The sequence below is a fragment of the Vigna angularis genome, chromosome 6 (assembly GCF_016808095.1).
Source record: "Vigna angularis cultivar LongXiaoDou No.4 chromosome 6, ASM1680809v1, whole genome shotgun sequence".
Classification (NCBI taxonomy): Eukaryota; Viridiplantae; Streptophyta; class Magnoliopsida; order Fabales; family Fabaceae; genus Vigna; species Vigna angularis.
Genome location: NC_068975.1, coordinates 29,594,334 through 29,611,031, shown reverse-complemented (window position 1 = coordinate 29,611,031; position 16,698 = coordinate 29,594,334). Strand labels below are relative to the sequence as shown.

The 16,698-nt window shown below is 34.4% G+C and overlaps 2 protein-coding genes across 2 annotated transcripts; both read right to left on the bottom strand.

The window, feature by feature from the left end:
- Positions 1-3,085: 3,085 nt before the first annotated feature.
- Positions 3,086-6,781, bottom strand: LOC108340934 (pentatricopeptide repeat-containing protein At1g51965, mitochondrial). Its single transcript, XM_017578507.2, has 2 exons — positions 5,965-6,781; positions 3,086-4,895 (listed from the first exon to the last, which is right to left on the bottom strand). The coding sequence occupies exons 1-2, from the start codon at positions 6,697-6,699 to the stop codon at positions 3,690-3,692; spliced, it is 1,941 nt and encodes a 646-aa protein (XP_017433996.1). The 5' UTR covers positions 6,700-6,781; the 3' UTR covers positions 3,086-3,689.
- Positions 6,782-8,223: 1,442 nt separating this feature from the next.
- On the bottom strand, positions 8,224-13,272 carry LOC108343472 (uncharacterized). The gene is made up of 11 exons (XM_017581788.2): positions 13,116-13,272; positions 12,924-13,001; positions 12,241-12,336; positions 12,063-12,138; positions 11,886-11,972; positions 11,695-11,768; positions 11,491-11,598; positions 11,266-11,403; positions 9,550-9,655; positions 9,123-9,328; positions 8,224-8,707 (listed from the first exon to the last, which is right to left on the bottom strand). The coding sequence occupies exons 1-11, from the start codon at positions 13,182-13,184 to the stop codon at positions 8,639-8,641; spliced, it is 1,107 nt and encodes a 368-aa protein (XP_017437277.1). The 5' UTR covers positions 13,185-13,272; the 3' UTR covers positions 8,224-8,638.
- Between the last annotated feature and the right edge of the window lie 3,426 nt (positions 13,273-16,698).

Genomic DNA, 16,698 nt, shown 5'->3' with positions numbered 1-16,698 from the left:
GATGTACACCAGAATATCGTCAAAGAAAACCAAAACAAACCTCCTTAGATATGGCTGTAGTAAACTATTCATGACACTTTGAAACGTTGAGGGTGCGTTGGTGAGGCCAAAGGGCATCACTAAAAATGCGTAGTGGCCCTGATGTGTTCGAAACGCTGTTTTACACACATCCTCCTCTCCCATCCTAATTTGATGGTATCCCGCTTTTAAATCTATTTTTGAGAAATAGGTAGCCCCTCTCAACTCATCCAGGAGCTCTTCTATCACTGGAATGGGAAACTTGTCTAGTATCGTTGCTCTGTTCAAGGCCCGGTAGTCCACACAAAAGCGCCAGTTGCCATCTTTCTTCTTTACTAAAATAACGGGACTTGAATATGGGCTAATGCTTGGTCAAATTATACCTGCTTTCAACATATCAGCAACCTGTTTCTCGATTTCCTCCTTCAAGAAGTGCGGATATCGATAAGGTCGAACGTTTACAGGAGCTTCTCCTTCTTTAAGGGTGATGCAGTGCACCATATTTCTTTTTGGCGGTAGGCCACCCTTTTCTTGAAAAACACGGAAATTTGAGTCCAAAATTTTCTCCATCTCTGCCTGTTGTTTCTCAAACATCCCCAGACATACTACTGTATCCTCTTTCTTTTCCACGTGACCCAAGTCCCACACCAGGGTCTAGGATTCCACCTCTGTAATTTTTAATAAAGACTTGGGCCCCACCACACGTCTAGCCAAAGTCGGATCTCCTTTAATAATCACCTTCTCACTGCCCTGTTTATACACCATAGTCATCTCCCCCCAGTTAAGCATACTTCTCCTAACTTTGCCAACCATTCCACCCTTAATATGACATCCACACCTCCCAACTCAAACAAATGGAACCTCTCTTCCACGTCGGTCCCAGCTAACGTAATCATCACCTTCTCGCAGTACCCCCATGTTCTCTTTCGGTGCCATCACCCAGACTTACTTGATAGGGGGGTGTATCCTTTATCGGCAGCTTCAACTCCTCCGCTAGTGCTCGACTAATAAAGTTGTGGCTGACGCCACTATCGATGAGTACTAGTACGCTTCTTTCTCCAATCCTCCCTACTAATTTCATCATTTTGGGTTGCGTATCCCCTCCGTCGAGCACGCTGACAATTCCATGGGTTTCTGGTCAGCATCGGCTACTTCTACATTATCATCTTCTTCCTCATCCTCCGCCAGGAGCACCACCCGTAAACTCTTATCTGGACAATGGTGTCCAGGGGCAAACGGACCCCCACAACGAAAACACCGTCCCTCCTCTTTTCTCTTCAAGAACTCCGGATAGGGAAGGTTTCTCACCAATCTCCCCCTGTTATCACTTCCCCCGACATTGCTAGATCTCGCGTTGCCATTCGTCGTGACACCCTCTCTTCTCACTGAACCGACACTCTCCATTCCTCTTGGGCGATTCATGCTGGGTCTCGGAATTTCGTTACGCGATACCACCCCCATTGCTCGTGGCCCCGATTGACTACTGTTGAACGCATTCCAACTTCCTCCTCTGGCTCTGCGTGCAGCGTCCTCGACATCCCTCGCGATTCTCATCGCCACCATTAATTCTTGAGGATCGTGGATACGGACCTGTCCCTTAATGTCCTCACGCAGAACGACGAGGAAATACCCCAACATCTGCTCCTCCGAAACACCTCGTACTTGCCCCACCAGAATCTCAAATTCTCGGACATAATCCTCCACAGTCTCCTCCTGTCGCAGCGTTGCCAGTCGTTCAAACACAGTTCCCCTATATCCGCCTCCAAAACGGCCGATCATGGCTGTTTTCAGGCCCTCCCACGAATGATTGATGGCCTTCTCTCTCCAGAACTTGAACTAATAACTCGCGCTACCCTCCATGCTTATGTAAGCGAGATCCACCTTCTCTTCTTCCGCCACTTTCTGAATATCAAAGAACCGTTTTGCCCGATTGATCCAACTGAGAGGTTATACGCCTTTGTACATGGGTAAGTCCACCTTCCTCCAATTACTTTGTACCTCCGGTTGATCGCCGTTCCTTCTACCTCCATTTTCCTCCTCGCGCCTCCGCTGATTCCCATTTACAAATGCTTGACTTCCATCCGACTGGCCGTCGTTGTTATTCGTCTGAGCCTCCATCATCCTCATTAGTTGTTGCAAATCCCTTCGTACGGCGGCGGACTCCGCCTTCATCCCTCCATCGTAATCTCTAGTGCCTCCAGTCTTCCTTCAGTGCATACCTCCATTTCTGGATTTCGCGCTCAATTTGGGATCCGGCAGGTCGAACCAAATTGATAGGTTTCTTCCCAAGAAACCTTCACAAACAGTCACAGAATACACCAAACACATACTATCAACTGATTAATAACCTCCTCCTTTTATTAACAATAACCCAGAATGTAGTATAACAGAGACAAAGAGAGCCTAACCTCCCCACAGGATAACAAATTAATAAAAAACTTCCCAAACGTTTATTCTAAAACTATTTATATGAAGATATTTCCCGTCCTTCCTAACTGTCTTGGCAGTTAGGATATTGAGGTTTCTTACGTCTCTCGTATACTTTCAACCTCCTAACATTTGTACAATGCAATCCTCTATTGATGGGTATTGGATGGGATGTTCCTAGTTGAGTTCGGCCGAAAATGGGAGTTTTAATTTCTTTTGAATGATTAGTGCGAGGGTCATTTCTTCTCATATCTTAAAAATTTAATCAGCGGTTGACTCTCATTCTCAAATGGATAATATTAATGTAAATGATATTCCTTTTTTAAATGAAAAAAGGTATTGGATGATTTCTTTTTAAATACAGGAAGGTTCAACTTCGTATGCGTTTATTTACACGGTGAAAATCGAAAATCGCCTTAAAAAAATGCAATGCAGAGATATTTTACTTATAAAGGGAAGCATTAATCATTCTTTACTGATTACTTAACATGCTCTCGTCCAAACAGGCTTTAGCATCCTTACTTGAATTGCCGTATGTTTAAAGGTTTGGGTAAGTTTTGACACATAATAATAAGCATAGAAGAAACGAACTTTTCATGTTTAAGAAAACATACTTTTATAAAGGACTAGCAGAAAATAGTTAGAGAAGGTGTAAAATGGTAGAATATTTCATTTCAATTCCTGTAATTTACACTATACAATATCATCCTCACTCAAAAAAAAAAAAAGGTATGCTAGAAGAAAGCAAGTTATTGTCTTTTGATGTAAATAAATAATCGGTTAGTAAATGGCTAGAAGTACAAGAATCACCAATATAAAACCTAGGAAAAATAAGTGATGTTTCACCCATAAAGTTTTCTCTCACTATTTATGTATGAATGGATAAAACTATGTAAGTCTTTTCCCCCCAATTTTTCCTGCCTAAGATGGTGTCTCTGTTATTATATGAAGTTGAAACAGACCCTATGACAAAGAATGATACCCTTCTTCATTGAACACCCAAGGGCAAAGTCCAAAATCCCCAAGGAAGGAATGTTTTAGTGTGTTACCCAACAAACATCCTAGTCCACCGAATCTCGACCATACTGCAATCACAGGTCTTCAAGCAGTGGCGACTGGTTGCAACCAAGTTCATCGATGGCCATAATCATAAAATGCTTGGAAATCACACCGCTATCGTAGATTAAATAGCATTAGAAGAAACCTGTGTAAGCACAATGAACAACAATTACTTTGTTCCTCTATCATCTTAAAGGGCTAACAACCCAGCCTGTAATAGGATTCTGTCGCCGAAATCTCAACTTCCCATGTCCACCACTTTGCAATCGCTCGAGCACTGTATACGTAATTGAATCTGGTGTCAACCCTTGCTGCTTAAGTTTTGAATAAAGGTCCACTGCCTCAGCAGTTCTTCCACACCTTTCAAGACAGTCAAGCAAAATATTATACGTGATCAAGTTAGGAGTGCATTCTTCAGCAAGCATTTCATCAAACAACCTACATGCCATCTCAACTTTATCCGTCTTGCCAAAGCACTCAATAAGTGTGCTATAGGTCACAACATCAGGATTTAATCCTTTCTCTTGCATCTCTTTAAATCTCATGTGAGCTTCATCAATATCCCCATTCTTTCCAAGGCAATTGATCAAAGAGTTATAGGAAATGACATCAGGCTTACAATCACTATTCTCTAGTTCTTCAAAAAATTTAACAGCAATGTCTACTCTTCCAGCCCTGCCAAAGCTGGAGATCAAAATATTGTATGTAAATATATCTGGTGGGGGACCATCCTGTTTCATCTTTTCATAAAGATCATGAATATGTGATATTTGTTTCAACCTGCCAAGAGCTGTGAATGCCGTATTATACATAATAGTATCAGTGGTTATACCCTTTTCATGAATTTTATTCAGAAGGTCTATGGCTTCTGTCATTTTGCCAGCACTGCATAAACTCTCCAACATGGACATACAAGCATCTTTGTCACCCTTGTCATGAAAGTTCCACATGTTACAAAATAACCTATGTGCTTCCGAAGCATGACCCAATTTGCTTAAAGTCCTAACGAAGTATGAATATATCTGCTTGTTAATATATTTCTTTGATATATCAACAATATTGTCTAGCTCATTAAGCTTCCCCTCAGCAACCAGAAGATTCAAAATCACACTGTACGTGAACTCATTAGGCTGACAATCGTTCTCCACCATCTTAGAGAAAAGCAGAATGGCCTTGTCAACCATTCGCCCTTTGGCAAGCGCCTCAATCATAGTATTATAACCAATCAAATTAGGAGTACAGCCTTTTGCTAGCATTGCTTGGAAAAACGCCAGCGACTCCTCAGTTTTGCCTGCTTTCCCAGTCATTCTGATCATAATAGTATAAGTGAACACATCTGGCTCACAATATCTCCGCTTCATATCCTCGAAAACTTTATATGCTTTATCCACCTGCCAAAACAATGCATACACATGATAACTGACGAACAGGAGCAACAGATGTAAATGTACTTCCAAAAACAGTTTACAAAACTTGTGGCAGTCAATTAGATGTTCATCATCTATTATACAAACTTATCTTAGAGCCTGCTGAACAACATACCAATGCAAACTTCTGAAGTGTACTTCTAAAAACAGTACAACACTAGTGGAACTCTATTAGATGTTCATCAATCTATTTATACAAACCTAACTTAGAGCCGCAGAGCAACATACCAATGCAAACTTCAGACAGAAAAGAGCACATATGGCAAGTTCAGAAGCAATTATTAACAACTTATTTGAGTTAGTATTATGATATAAACAGTTGAGTAACACTCAATTTGAATAAAGTTTACATAACATAAGCACTTGTAGAAGAACAAAATAAGGTAGAATGAATTGAGTTTATCCCTAAGCTAACATTCATCTGTACACTTAACTTTTTATAAAAAGCCTCTCATTTAACTTCTCCAAAAGCTGAGTAAGTTAATTTTAGCATATAAGAAAAGATCAATTCATTTACCTTCTTATTTTTCTTGTCCTAAGTATTTATAAAGATGTATCCAAACAGAATCCAATTCTTAGAGAGAGCTTATGACATTTTATTAGTTATTTGCAACTTATTTCCACGAACTTCTTGCTAAAGCAACTTACAACTAATATGAAAACAATTCAATCATATCTTTCCTTTGATTTCAGAACAATTTATACAAAGTGGTAACATGATGAATACGTTTGCTAAGATGTCTGAAATCCTGAGCAATAATCTAGAGTGCTAACCTATAATAAAAACGTCAGAAATAAAAAAGATAAGTTTCTCCAAAAGTTAAAAGTAGTCTATCTAGAAATTAAAAATGAAAATTTAGAAAAGACAACTTCTAAATATTCTACAGATTAACTTATATATAAACTAATTTTATATTATGGAAAAGACTAACTTATCTTTTTTAGAAGTTTTACGGTGTCTTGGGGAGTGTTAGTGTAGTTAATCCAATCAACAAGAAAAACCAGAAAGGGAGAACAGAAAGCAACTGCAAACCTTCTCATCCTTGGCCAAAGCATCCAAAAGCATGTTGTAGCCAAAAATGTCCAACTTATACCCACGCCTAATCATATCCCGATAAACCTGAAAAGCAGTAGAAGAATCCCGGGACCTCAAGTAGGCTTGGAGCAAGCACTTGTAGGTGTAAGCGTTGAGTCTGAGGTCCCACTTCTTGACGAGTGCAACGCAGCGTTCCAAGTCCTCGCCAGAGCCGAAGAAGCCGACGAGGATGTTGACAGTGGAAATGGAGCCGCGGACGGCATGGCGGTGCATGTGGCTGAGGAGGTCGCGGGCCTGGTCGAAGCGAGCTGGGTTGGTGGACTTGGAGAGAATGAGGAAGAGGCGGTTGTAGGTGAAGGACTCATGACGGAAATCGGGGGAGAGGGAGGGGCAGAAGTGGAAGAATTTGAGGGCGAGCGAAGGGCTCTTCAGGTTTTTCAGTATTTCGGAGGCTTCGAGGGGGGAGAGAGAGAAGGAGAGAGACTGGAGGTAATCGGAGAGGTCGGAGAAGGGGTCGGAGAAGGAGGACGGCGGAGGGGAGAGGAGGATTTGGGTGGCTTTGCAGATGAGGTCACGGCGGGGGAGGAGGTAGCCTCGCGGGTCGGAGGGGAGGGGCGGTGGCGGAGTCACCTCCGCCGCGAGGGAGCGGCCAGTGGGGGCGGTGGAGGTGATCCTGGCGGTGTACTTTGTGGCGAAGCAGCGGCGGAGATGGAAGATGTGTGGGGTTTTCATTTGCGGTTGGGTTTGGTGGGGTTATTGGGACAGTGTTGGGTTCTACTTCCTCACCATGCTTGCTTGCTTCCTCTACCAAAATGCAAGCTTTTGTAATTTGCATAAGAGGAATATTTTAATATTAAGGAAAACAAGAAAAATCAGATAAAATTATAATTATTAATGTTATTATAGTATTTTATTTTAAAAGTTTGAAAATATTTTAATTGTGAAATAAATCATATTATAATAGATAATTTAAGTATTGACATCCATACAGAAAAGTTACATGTTATTTCTGAAATACAGTGAGATGACTTTGATGTGGAACGTATTCGGCATGTTATCAAAAAATTTGGAAAATAAAAGAAGATATTAAATATATAAAATATATTAAAATAAGAAAATCTTTTTATTTATATATTAGTTTATATAGAAAGAGAACTAAAACCACATTAGGAGAAGGTAAAGCTCGTCACTGGCCATGGTATACTTTTAAATGACTGATATAAGAAAAGGCAATATATGAAGAATTTATTTAAAAGCCTATTTTTTTCTTTGAAGTTCAGCTGTATTTGTTACTGATGAAAACTAATGTAGATCACAATGGGGAACATTCAAATGGCTGACTTACACCATATTAAACGAAAAATGTTAAAACAATCAATTTCTTTATTATAATTCATTCCATTCAATTTATTAATTACAACAAAAAAAAGATTATTTCATTTATTGAAGATTATTTCATTTATTGGAGATTATTTATCACTTACTACTTTTTAAAATCTTCTCATTAATAAACAAAAATTAATCTAACTATTATTTTATTTTTATTTTTTAAATTTCTAAAATGTATTTTTAGAATTCTCTCTACAAAATATAAATTCAAACATTGCTTTAAAATATTTAAAAAAAATTCTTTTGGAAATAAATGTAATTCATTTTAAACCCTACTATATAATAAGAGAAAAAAATTAATATGAGAAACATGTAATAATTTCAAATGCAATCATTTTTTAATTTCTTTTTGCACCATTGTTACAAGTAGTTAACAATATAAGTTATCCTTACAAATTAAAAAAAAAAGAATTTGTTTTCTACATGAGCAGTATCACTCAAACATAAACACGGTTTAAATTATTTCATTTTACGAATATTTTCAAAATAAATTTTAAATGTATAACATTACTAATCCAAACTAAGTTAATTAATTTTATCAGACATTAGTAAATGTTTGTTTCTTATATATAAAACGTGTGGAAGTATAGTTTTTTAGATAAATTGGATATCCATCCATAAAATATTTATTGGCTCAATGAATTCTTATAATAATGAAATAGATAATTTTAAATAACTTTTACTAGATAATAGTGAATTAATGCGTTACTTCTATGAATCTATTATAGTCGAAATTAAAAGTTATCAGATCAGTTTTATCTATCCATAAAATCAATTGGCAACCGTATAGTGGAACATAATGCCAGTACATGGTGGGCTCGTGTTATATGAAAATAATGATGTGCTTGTTATTTAGAAACTAGAAGATAAACAAGTCTCTTTGAAAATTCATTATTTTACAATAAAATTGAAATTATTTGGACCAAAATGTCAATCACAGGTTACACCCATTATTGTAATGGTTGGAATAATCGCACATCTATGACTATCTACGCCCTGACTAAACACGGGGTACAGTGCTTCACATTCAAACAATAATACAATAATCCCCTATTCTCTAAGACCCAAATCCTGACTGATTGGACGAGTTTCCAATGATTCATGAATATAATTTGCTACACCGGTGGTCCATTAAACACAAGTAACTAATGGTTTAACATTAATATAATCTCGCACACAGATTAGAGGCATCAAGAAAAAGACCCCCAATTACAAGGTTCAACGGCAGCCGGGTTCTCCTTTCGTTGGTTGAAAAGATTGATCTTGGTTCGCGCACCCATGCCTAATCAAGCTTGACATTAGAATATAGAAGCGTGTCCCTTGTGAGCGGCATATTCAAGAGGTAGCATATCTGCCAGCAAACAAATAAATTAGTAAAATATTATACACCAATTTTAACATTACTTATCCACCATTGTATCGTTTGACAGATTCCTCTATGCATCAATCTCAAATCCACCATTGTATCTTAAATGACGGATCCTAAAGGACCTATTTGCGTAATTTATTATCCCACTCATGAGTCATACTTTCCAAAGAGAGACCCATGGTTAATTGAAAGAAACTGACTTCTGATAACAGTGTCCACTGAATTTCCCTGAATAATTACCCTGCCCCAGCTGAAATCAAAATAAAAAATCTTCCAATATTCAGCTAGACTGTAATGACATTTTAAACCAAACACAAAAGATGTTTCTTTCACTTTTTCATGTTTTTATCTAATAATATGATTATAGTATTACTATTTATTTTTATCTAATACTTACCCCCATAAGGGTTGAAACGAGCAATAGAATTCCTGTTACCCAAGCAAGGGTTCTCCTAACCAACACCACTTCTGGCAACGTTGCATTGAGTGCACTTGTTTCGGCCAACCATCGAGCAGTGTGGTGAGGAGTAAAGATTACATCAAACTTCTTTTCCAACTCCTCTGTAGTAGCCACATGACAGTAGATTATTCCAACAATTTGACCTGCTCAGTAATTGATCATTAAGAGGTTAAAATAAAGCAAATAAACTTTTTAAATCAATATTGCTGACATCTGATGATCAGAAGAATATGAATGATTAGCTAAGAGGCTGCTAGTTATTTGACTAGGTTTTCTACATTAAAGCAAATCATTGCCAATATTGCAAGGCTATAATGTAAAATAAAAAATCATACAACAATTATTTAAGCCTGGCAAAATTCACCTTTATATGCTTCCTGCAATGAACTAACTATCTTTGACAAAGTTGCATATAGCACTTCAATTCCATGCTCAGCAATACTTTCAGTCTCATATTGCTCTTGCAAAACCTGGCCCATGTTAGTCAACAAAAAAAAAAATCTCAATAACAATAACAGTCAACACATCGCAGATAGATATGAACAAAGCATTATGCCATAGACTGAAGAATAAAGTGGAAAAGTAAGTGTATATTTTATTGATTATCAGTTATGTTCACAAACTTAATAGCAAAAAAAGGAATGCTCACTGTCTCAAGTATGCAATATTACTTTTGTTTTATTTTTACATATAGAGATAGATAAAGAAATAAAAGTAATAATGTAATCAAGGCTCCTTTTGTCATGGTAATGAAATTAGGAATTAAAAATTTACTATGCGGGGAGACCCTAAGCATTGGAGAAATATGTCTCGAAGACATGTGATACATGTAAATTGAGAAAAAGTACTAGGAAGAAAATTGACTCTAATACTGTGTATTGAAAGAACTGTTTCTCTTTCAGAGTTGCATTCAACTGCTACTAATGAGTTTAATGAGATTAGCTACACATTTTTCCCAATACTTAATTAAATACTAAAATAGCAGTTAAATGAGTTTAATGCACTGCTGAACCGAAACAAACAAACATAAAAGTGTTATTGTGTTGTTGTACATTATCAAATAACAAAACAAGATAAACAAATTCTTTTAATTTGGAAAAGTTCAAGTCATTGACTGTGTGTAGAAATGCAATTCAACTTCAAGATGAATTATATTAGCTATTTCTTCTTTTTAAAACCTGTTGCTATATACAGAAGTGCAGTGACCGCATGAAGAGTTTTTGAGAAAAAATGCCAGATCTGGAAATCTTAAAAGCCTGCAGTCTTTAGATTTAGAAGTAACAAACTAGTAGCTTTGCAATATCTTTTTATTTTTTTATCTAAATCATAGTGTAATGAACTGGTTTGGGCATAGTTCAATTCAATTCAATTAGTATGAAGTTTAAGAATAAGAAAAGTGTTGATTTGAATCTGAAAAATAGTATTTTACAATGCACTTCAATTAGAGCAAAAGAACAAGTTAAGTTGGGTTAAAGAAAGTCCAGTTTAAATATTTCAAATAAAGTTCACAGTTTAGAAACAGTACAGATCAAATTTACTCACTTTGCTTTTCAATTCAGTCGATTCCTGAAAACTATATTTCAGTTTAATTCCACTATCACACAATTCAATGCAGTTTAACCTTTTTGAACACCCCCTCTAGCCAAGAATGCAGCCATGTAAACACTCTTGCTGAGTGTTCCATTTCATTGCTATTGTGCATATTGTGGAAAATGATGGAAAGCCAATAAACCACTATATATATATTAGATAATGCTGCACATAAATATGATGGAAACTATAAAATTATGACAGTATTGTAACTTTACTCCTAATACATAATTGCCAGCATTTGTTGGTTACACATAACTGCCATCCTACAGTTATACAGAACTAATTACTACCAGTTATCTTCTACACATAATTCTAGAGTTTCTAATACAGATCTGTTTTCTGTTGCGGTTAATTTCTACACAACTGTCTTAAGTGGCCCTAACTCAGTTTCTGGGAAAATAGTGCAAGTTACATGTCAGTTATTCCAGAAATTCAAAGGAAAAAATGGTTAAAAACAAGAAAGTGAGTGAAGAAGAACATGGCATACCTTAATGCCATTGAAGCATCCCATTAACAGCTCGGCTGGACTCTTTGTAGTCTGTGATAAATCATCATGCAGTTGAATTGCTCTTTTTACGTCATGCATAAGAGACATAAGACCAAAAACAAACATCCTTTCAGCTTTCTGCAAACGCACATGTGGAAACCCCTCAGTCAGTCTTAACAACTTCACATTTAAGCAGAAAAATATACCTTAAAATCTTCATCATACCTCTGACATACGGAAATTCACTGAGGCACCATTTGCCAATGGAATGGAAAGCACTCCATTTAATGGCACAAAGGCATCGGGAACATATGATCCATCTATCAAAGATGACTAAGAAAACAAGACAAAGTCATTTTCACGTATGACGTGATAATCAAATAATATGGAAATAGCTCATAGACATGGATAATATAAATCAAAACTAACAAAATCTCTGATTTCTTTGTCAGTCCAGAGTTCCAGTTGATCATCCAAAGAAACAACAGAAACATCGCTTTCATCTGCATAAATTTAAACAAAATGAAAATGAAATGCTTCTTACAAAAAATTAGTAAATGCCTACCACCATTTTCATCATATTCTATTTCTTTTCAAAAATGTACTTTTTAAAGCCTCACCTGGGAGTTCAATGTCAACTTTATCTGAATTTATACTCCAAAATGAATTGCTGAACATTGGACTATCCTGAGCAATTTTCCCAAGACCTGCATGCATAATTCACTACAATTATATTTTTATGAAATAGAGGACATAATATAGAAATTGATTATTATAGTTAATCGATGGCCAGAGACCATTGATTCCATTCACTTCCAGCAAAAATACAGCACGAGGCCTCTTGAATGGGTTAGGACTCAGAACCTTGTTCAACTGCAGAAAGAAAAAATATTATCATCAATCAAACCTAATATAAGTACGATGTAACATGACTAATGTGGTGAAAACAGAACACCACTAATGATTTCAAATGACCTTGGATGAGCTGGCAGCTGAAAGGGTGGAAGGAGGAGCAAAACCAAGCAAAACTGACACAAGAGCGCTAACATCCCGAAGCAAGAATGAAGGTTGCTGCAAAGTGGAATTGTACCACTCAGTGAGATCATCATTATTGATTTAAGCGTTGAACAGAATGCAGTAATATCAATCGTGAAACTAAGGGGAACATGGAAAAGATGAAAGTGAAGAGAATATTCACCTTTAAATTCAACAGAAATCAATGTCCCCAAAATGAACAAATGTGTAGGTAAAATTATAATATAAGTTGCAGTAATACAGTTAAAACCGTGTCATTATAAATATCATTTGGAAAAATTTAGATAGGACTCCAACTCATACAATATAAACAAGAGAAGATGTTGCAATTCAGTTCTCACATCTAACGAGAGTTCGTATTCATTTGTCAAGTGTCACTTCCCCCCACGTTTCCAACAGTAACAACTAGGCCGAAGGCTCATATTGCATGATTTATTCATAAGACTCCAAAATGGATTTTAATTTATTTATTTTTAAATTTGTACGCACCTGATTTTCAAAATCAACTCAAATCGAAGCTCGGTAGAACCGTATTCAATTAAACAACTGATGTTCGCATCGGTCAGCGAGATGAATTGGAATGTAACATAAAATGCAGAAACGAGAAAAAGAAGAATCGGAACCTCATCATTTGATGATCTGGCGCGAAGGAATTGATGACTGGAACTATCAACGAAGGTGAGTGAACCAGAAGCCTCACCCTGCGATAACACAAACAACCGAATAAAAGAAAGAGGAAATCGTTAGATCAAAACCGCCATCGAGTGCGTACGGGCTTGCCAGATTAAAGAGATTACAGAGAAAGAGAAACTAACCCTGATTTGAGGACAGAATAAGGAGACAACGAGGACGACGCTCCAAATAACGGAAACGCGAAACTCCATCGCAGAGAGAAAGATAGAGAGATCCAGAGGTTCTACTTCAGCAACGTGCTTGTTGTTTCTTGCAATAATGAAACAGCCAATAGCACAGGCTCGTTTGGGCTTTCTTACATTGGGTTGGAGTTTCTTTTAGCACCCATCTTTTCTTTTCTAATCTCCACATCACAAAACTTCCAATATTTTCTTGGGTCAAAATGATTTAAAATTCATAACTTGAAAAAATATTATGAAAGGTGTAATTTGAAATTTATAAAATTTTAATTTTTTTATAAATTTGGGAATTTTAATTGATTTTATTTTACTGTTTTAGTCTATTGAATATTTAAATTTTTTTATTTAAGTGACATTTACTTGTCATCTTTTACTTGTCTTTCCCTCTTGATATATGTAAAATTTTGAAATCAATATAAAATGATATTATTTTAATACAAAACGACAAATTACTTTTATTAGTTTTATTAAAAACATATTGAATAACAAGAAAATATTATCGTGGTTTACATTAATACTCCTAATAACAAATCCTTGATTATTAAATGATGACATAAAAATCATGTAAGAATATAACAATCTTGTCCAAATATTTTCAATAAAAATAATAGAAATTATTTTTCATTTTATACTAACTATAATATCATTTTACATTAATAAAAAACTATCACACCTCTTAGCCATAACAAGTAAACAAAAAAATAGTCGATCAAATCACTTAGTTATAAAAAATTAAACACTTAATTAAAAAGTCTAATTCTTTTTAGTATTAAATAAATAACAAAAAATAATTAAGATTGCATTGAAAATAAATTAAGTCATTAAAAAATATATTAACAGTCTATAAATATATTTTAAATTATACAATCTAAATTATTTTATTTTCATTTAAAATATATTTTCAAATGTAAACATATATTTTAAATTACATAATAAAAAAATATAATAAACTTTACAATTTAGTATATCTTTTTAAATTGTATAATTTAGAAATATATTTTTAAAATTTTTTAATTTAAAATATATTTTCAAATTGTGAAATATATTATAATTTTTGAACCTAATGAATTAAACTTCAATACTTTTGCATAAGAAATAACCTTTTAGATTATATCATAGTTAAGTTAGAGGTTCGGTAAAACCATTAGTCTATTGGATAGGAATCAAAGCAAGATAAATTAACAAGATCAAATCTACTTGCAAATGCTATTTATTAACTTTTTTAAATATTATTGATTTTAAAAATATAACAATTTGTAACTATTAGAAGTCTTACATGGATGAGTTAAGATCCATTTACAATATGTAAGTGAGTTCAAACATTATCTTATAAATTGTCTTGTAAGATTAAATTAAATTTAAAATTCACTCTTTAACATGATATTTCTTTATACTATATTTCAAATTATATTAACATTTTATACTTTAATTTATATATTTAATTTAAAATTATGGAGACAATAAGCACTAGGCACAATTCATAAAATGAAGTCAACTATCACTATATGTAATGAGGGTCTATCAGGCATGTTGTCACACCTTATTAAAACTAAACATATTGTCTACATGTCCTAGTTAGCTCACTTTAGTCCACTTTAATGTGGCCTACATTTTCTATGTATCTATTTTTTTCCCATGTTAGCACCATTTTTTACTAGTTTTTTATTTGTTGCTTTGAGATAGATAATCTAGAGTCACTAGTGCAAAAAATATTTATAATGTTATGCATTGAACGTCTAACTACTCAATAGTTAACTCTAAAAATAAATATAATTATTAAACGTTGTTTATAATTATTATTCGATCTAAAAAGATATAAAACGTCGAATACCTTAGCGAAGTCAAAAGGTTAGTGAATTCAATAAAAATTTGAGTTGGAGATTGAAAATTAATTCACTTTATCTTAGCGTGCGAGACCCTCTCCTCTGCTCAAACTTTTCTCAAACGAAATTTGACGACCATCACATGTTAATTAACTACTTTATGTATGATTTTCGTTTTGTTTTCATCGGTTATTTTTGTGTTCTTGTCCTTCATAGGCGCATTCTTTTTTTTCTCTCACGGATGGCAACACTTTATTATGATGAACCCACCTTTTGAAGGTTAGTTTTCGTTTTCGTTTCGAAGAACTTATTTGTTGAACTTGTTTGTTGTTTGATTGAACTTGTTTGTTATTTGTTGTTTGTTATTTGTTATTTTTATTTGTTGTTGATTTTATATTACCGTTCATAGTTCTGCTTTTTTAGGCCTCGTAGAGTTGTAAAAAAAAATTACAATTAATTAAAAAAATATAAAAAAATTGATTAACGTCGTATATTTACAAAATTTGACGTTAAATTAAAGTCGAATTTTTTAAATTCGACGTCAATTTAGCGTTTCCCAATATGACGTCGTTCTTGAATTCGACGTGAAAGGCAAAAAATATACAACGTTGTACGTTGTTTTTGTACTAGTGAATTGATCTTCATTATTTTCTTGTTATTTCAAAGCATTCTTGATATTTAAAAGTCTTAATCTCTTGCTCCCATTACTCATAATTGATATTTACATGTCATAATTCTTTACTCTCAATATTTGTATATTCTATACGAGTTTCATCTATCAAAACTCCATCCCTTGATTACATATTTTTTTTAGTTTCTAACTTATTATGAAATGCATTTTATGCATGTAAATGAGCTAAGACACCAATAAGACTAAGTAAAGTTTACTTTTGAGTATTTATTTATTAATCAGATCCATAATTTTATTTATGAGATAGCAAAATTCTCTTTTGCATCTTTATCATTTATTTTGCAATATATATATATATATATATATATTGATTCCATATACTTTACACAATTGTAACCTACACACACCTTCAAACACTAAACTTATTTTCATTCAAGTGTCTGATTCTACTGGTTTTGGTGCCAGTTGTCTACTTCCCTTAAAGTTGCTTCCTTGAAGGAAAAGTTTAAATACAATTTGAAAATTTTATTTATCAATTGTGTATCTCTCAACCATTTGTTTTCCAAAATTTATTTTTACTACTTTTTTCTATTTCCTAGATTATGTTCTCTTCTAATCATATTTTCATTGTCCTTCTTTAGATATCTTCCTTATATATTTCCACCACCATGAATCATATTGATAACGTCTATTTTTACATGTTTTGTGTGTTTGTTTTTATTAATAAAATCAAAATTTTTATATATTTTATCTTGTTTTATTCTTAAGTTTAGTGTGTTTTTGTATTTTTTTTTTGTGTTTTAGTTAGTTTATACTTGTTTTACCTTTAATATCTCTTTTAAGTGTGTTAAATAAATGAATAAGAAACATTTATGGTGGAAAGGAAACATAGATAAGAAAAGATGGAATTTTAAAGCAAATATCCATGTTGGGCAGCGCCAATCGCATTCAATGCTACAAAGTCAAATAACAATTAATGCTATAAAGAAGCCTTACGTTGAGCGACACAAAAGAGGTGTTAAGTGCCACCTAGTCCAGTAGAGTTGACACTGAGCGGTGGTTTGACAAGGAT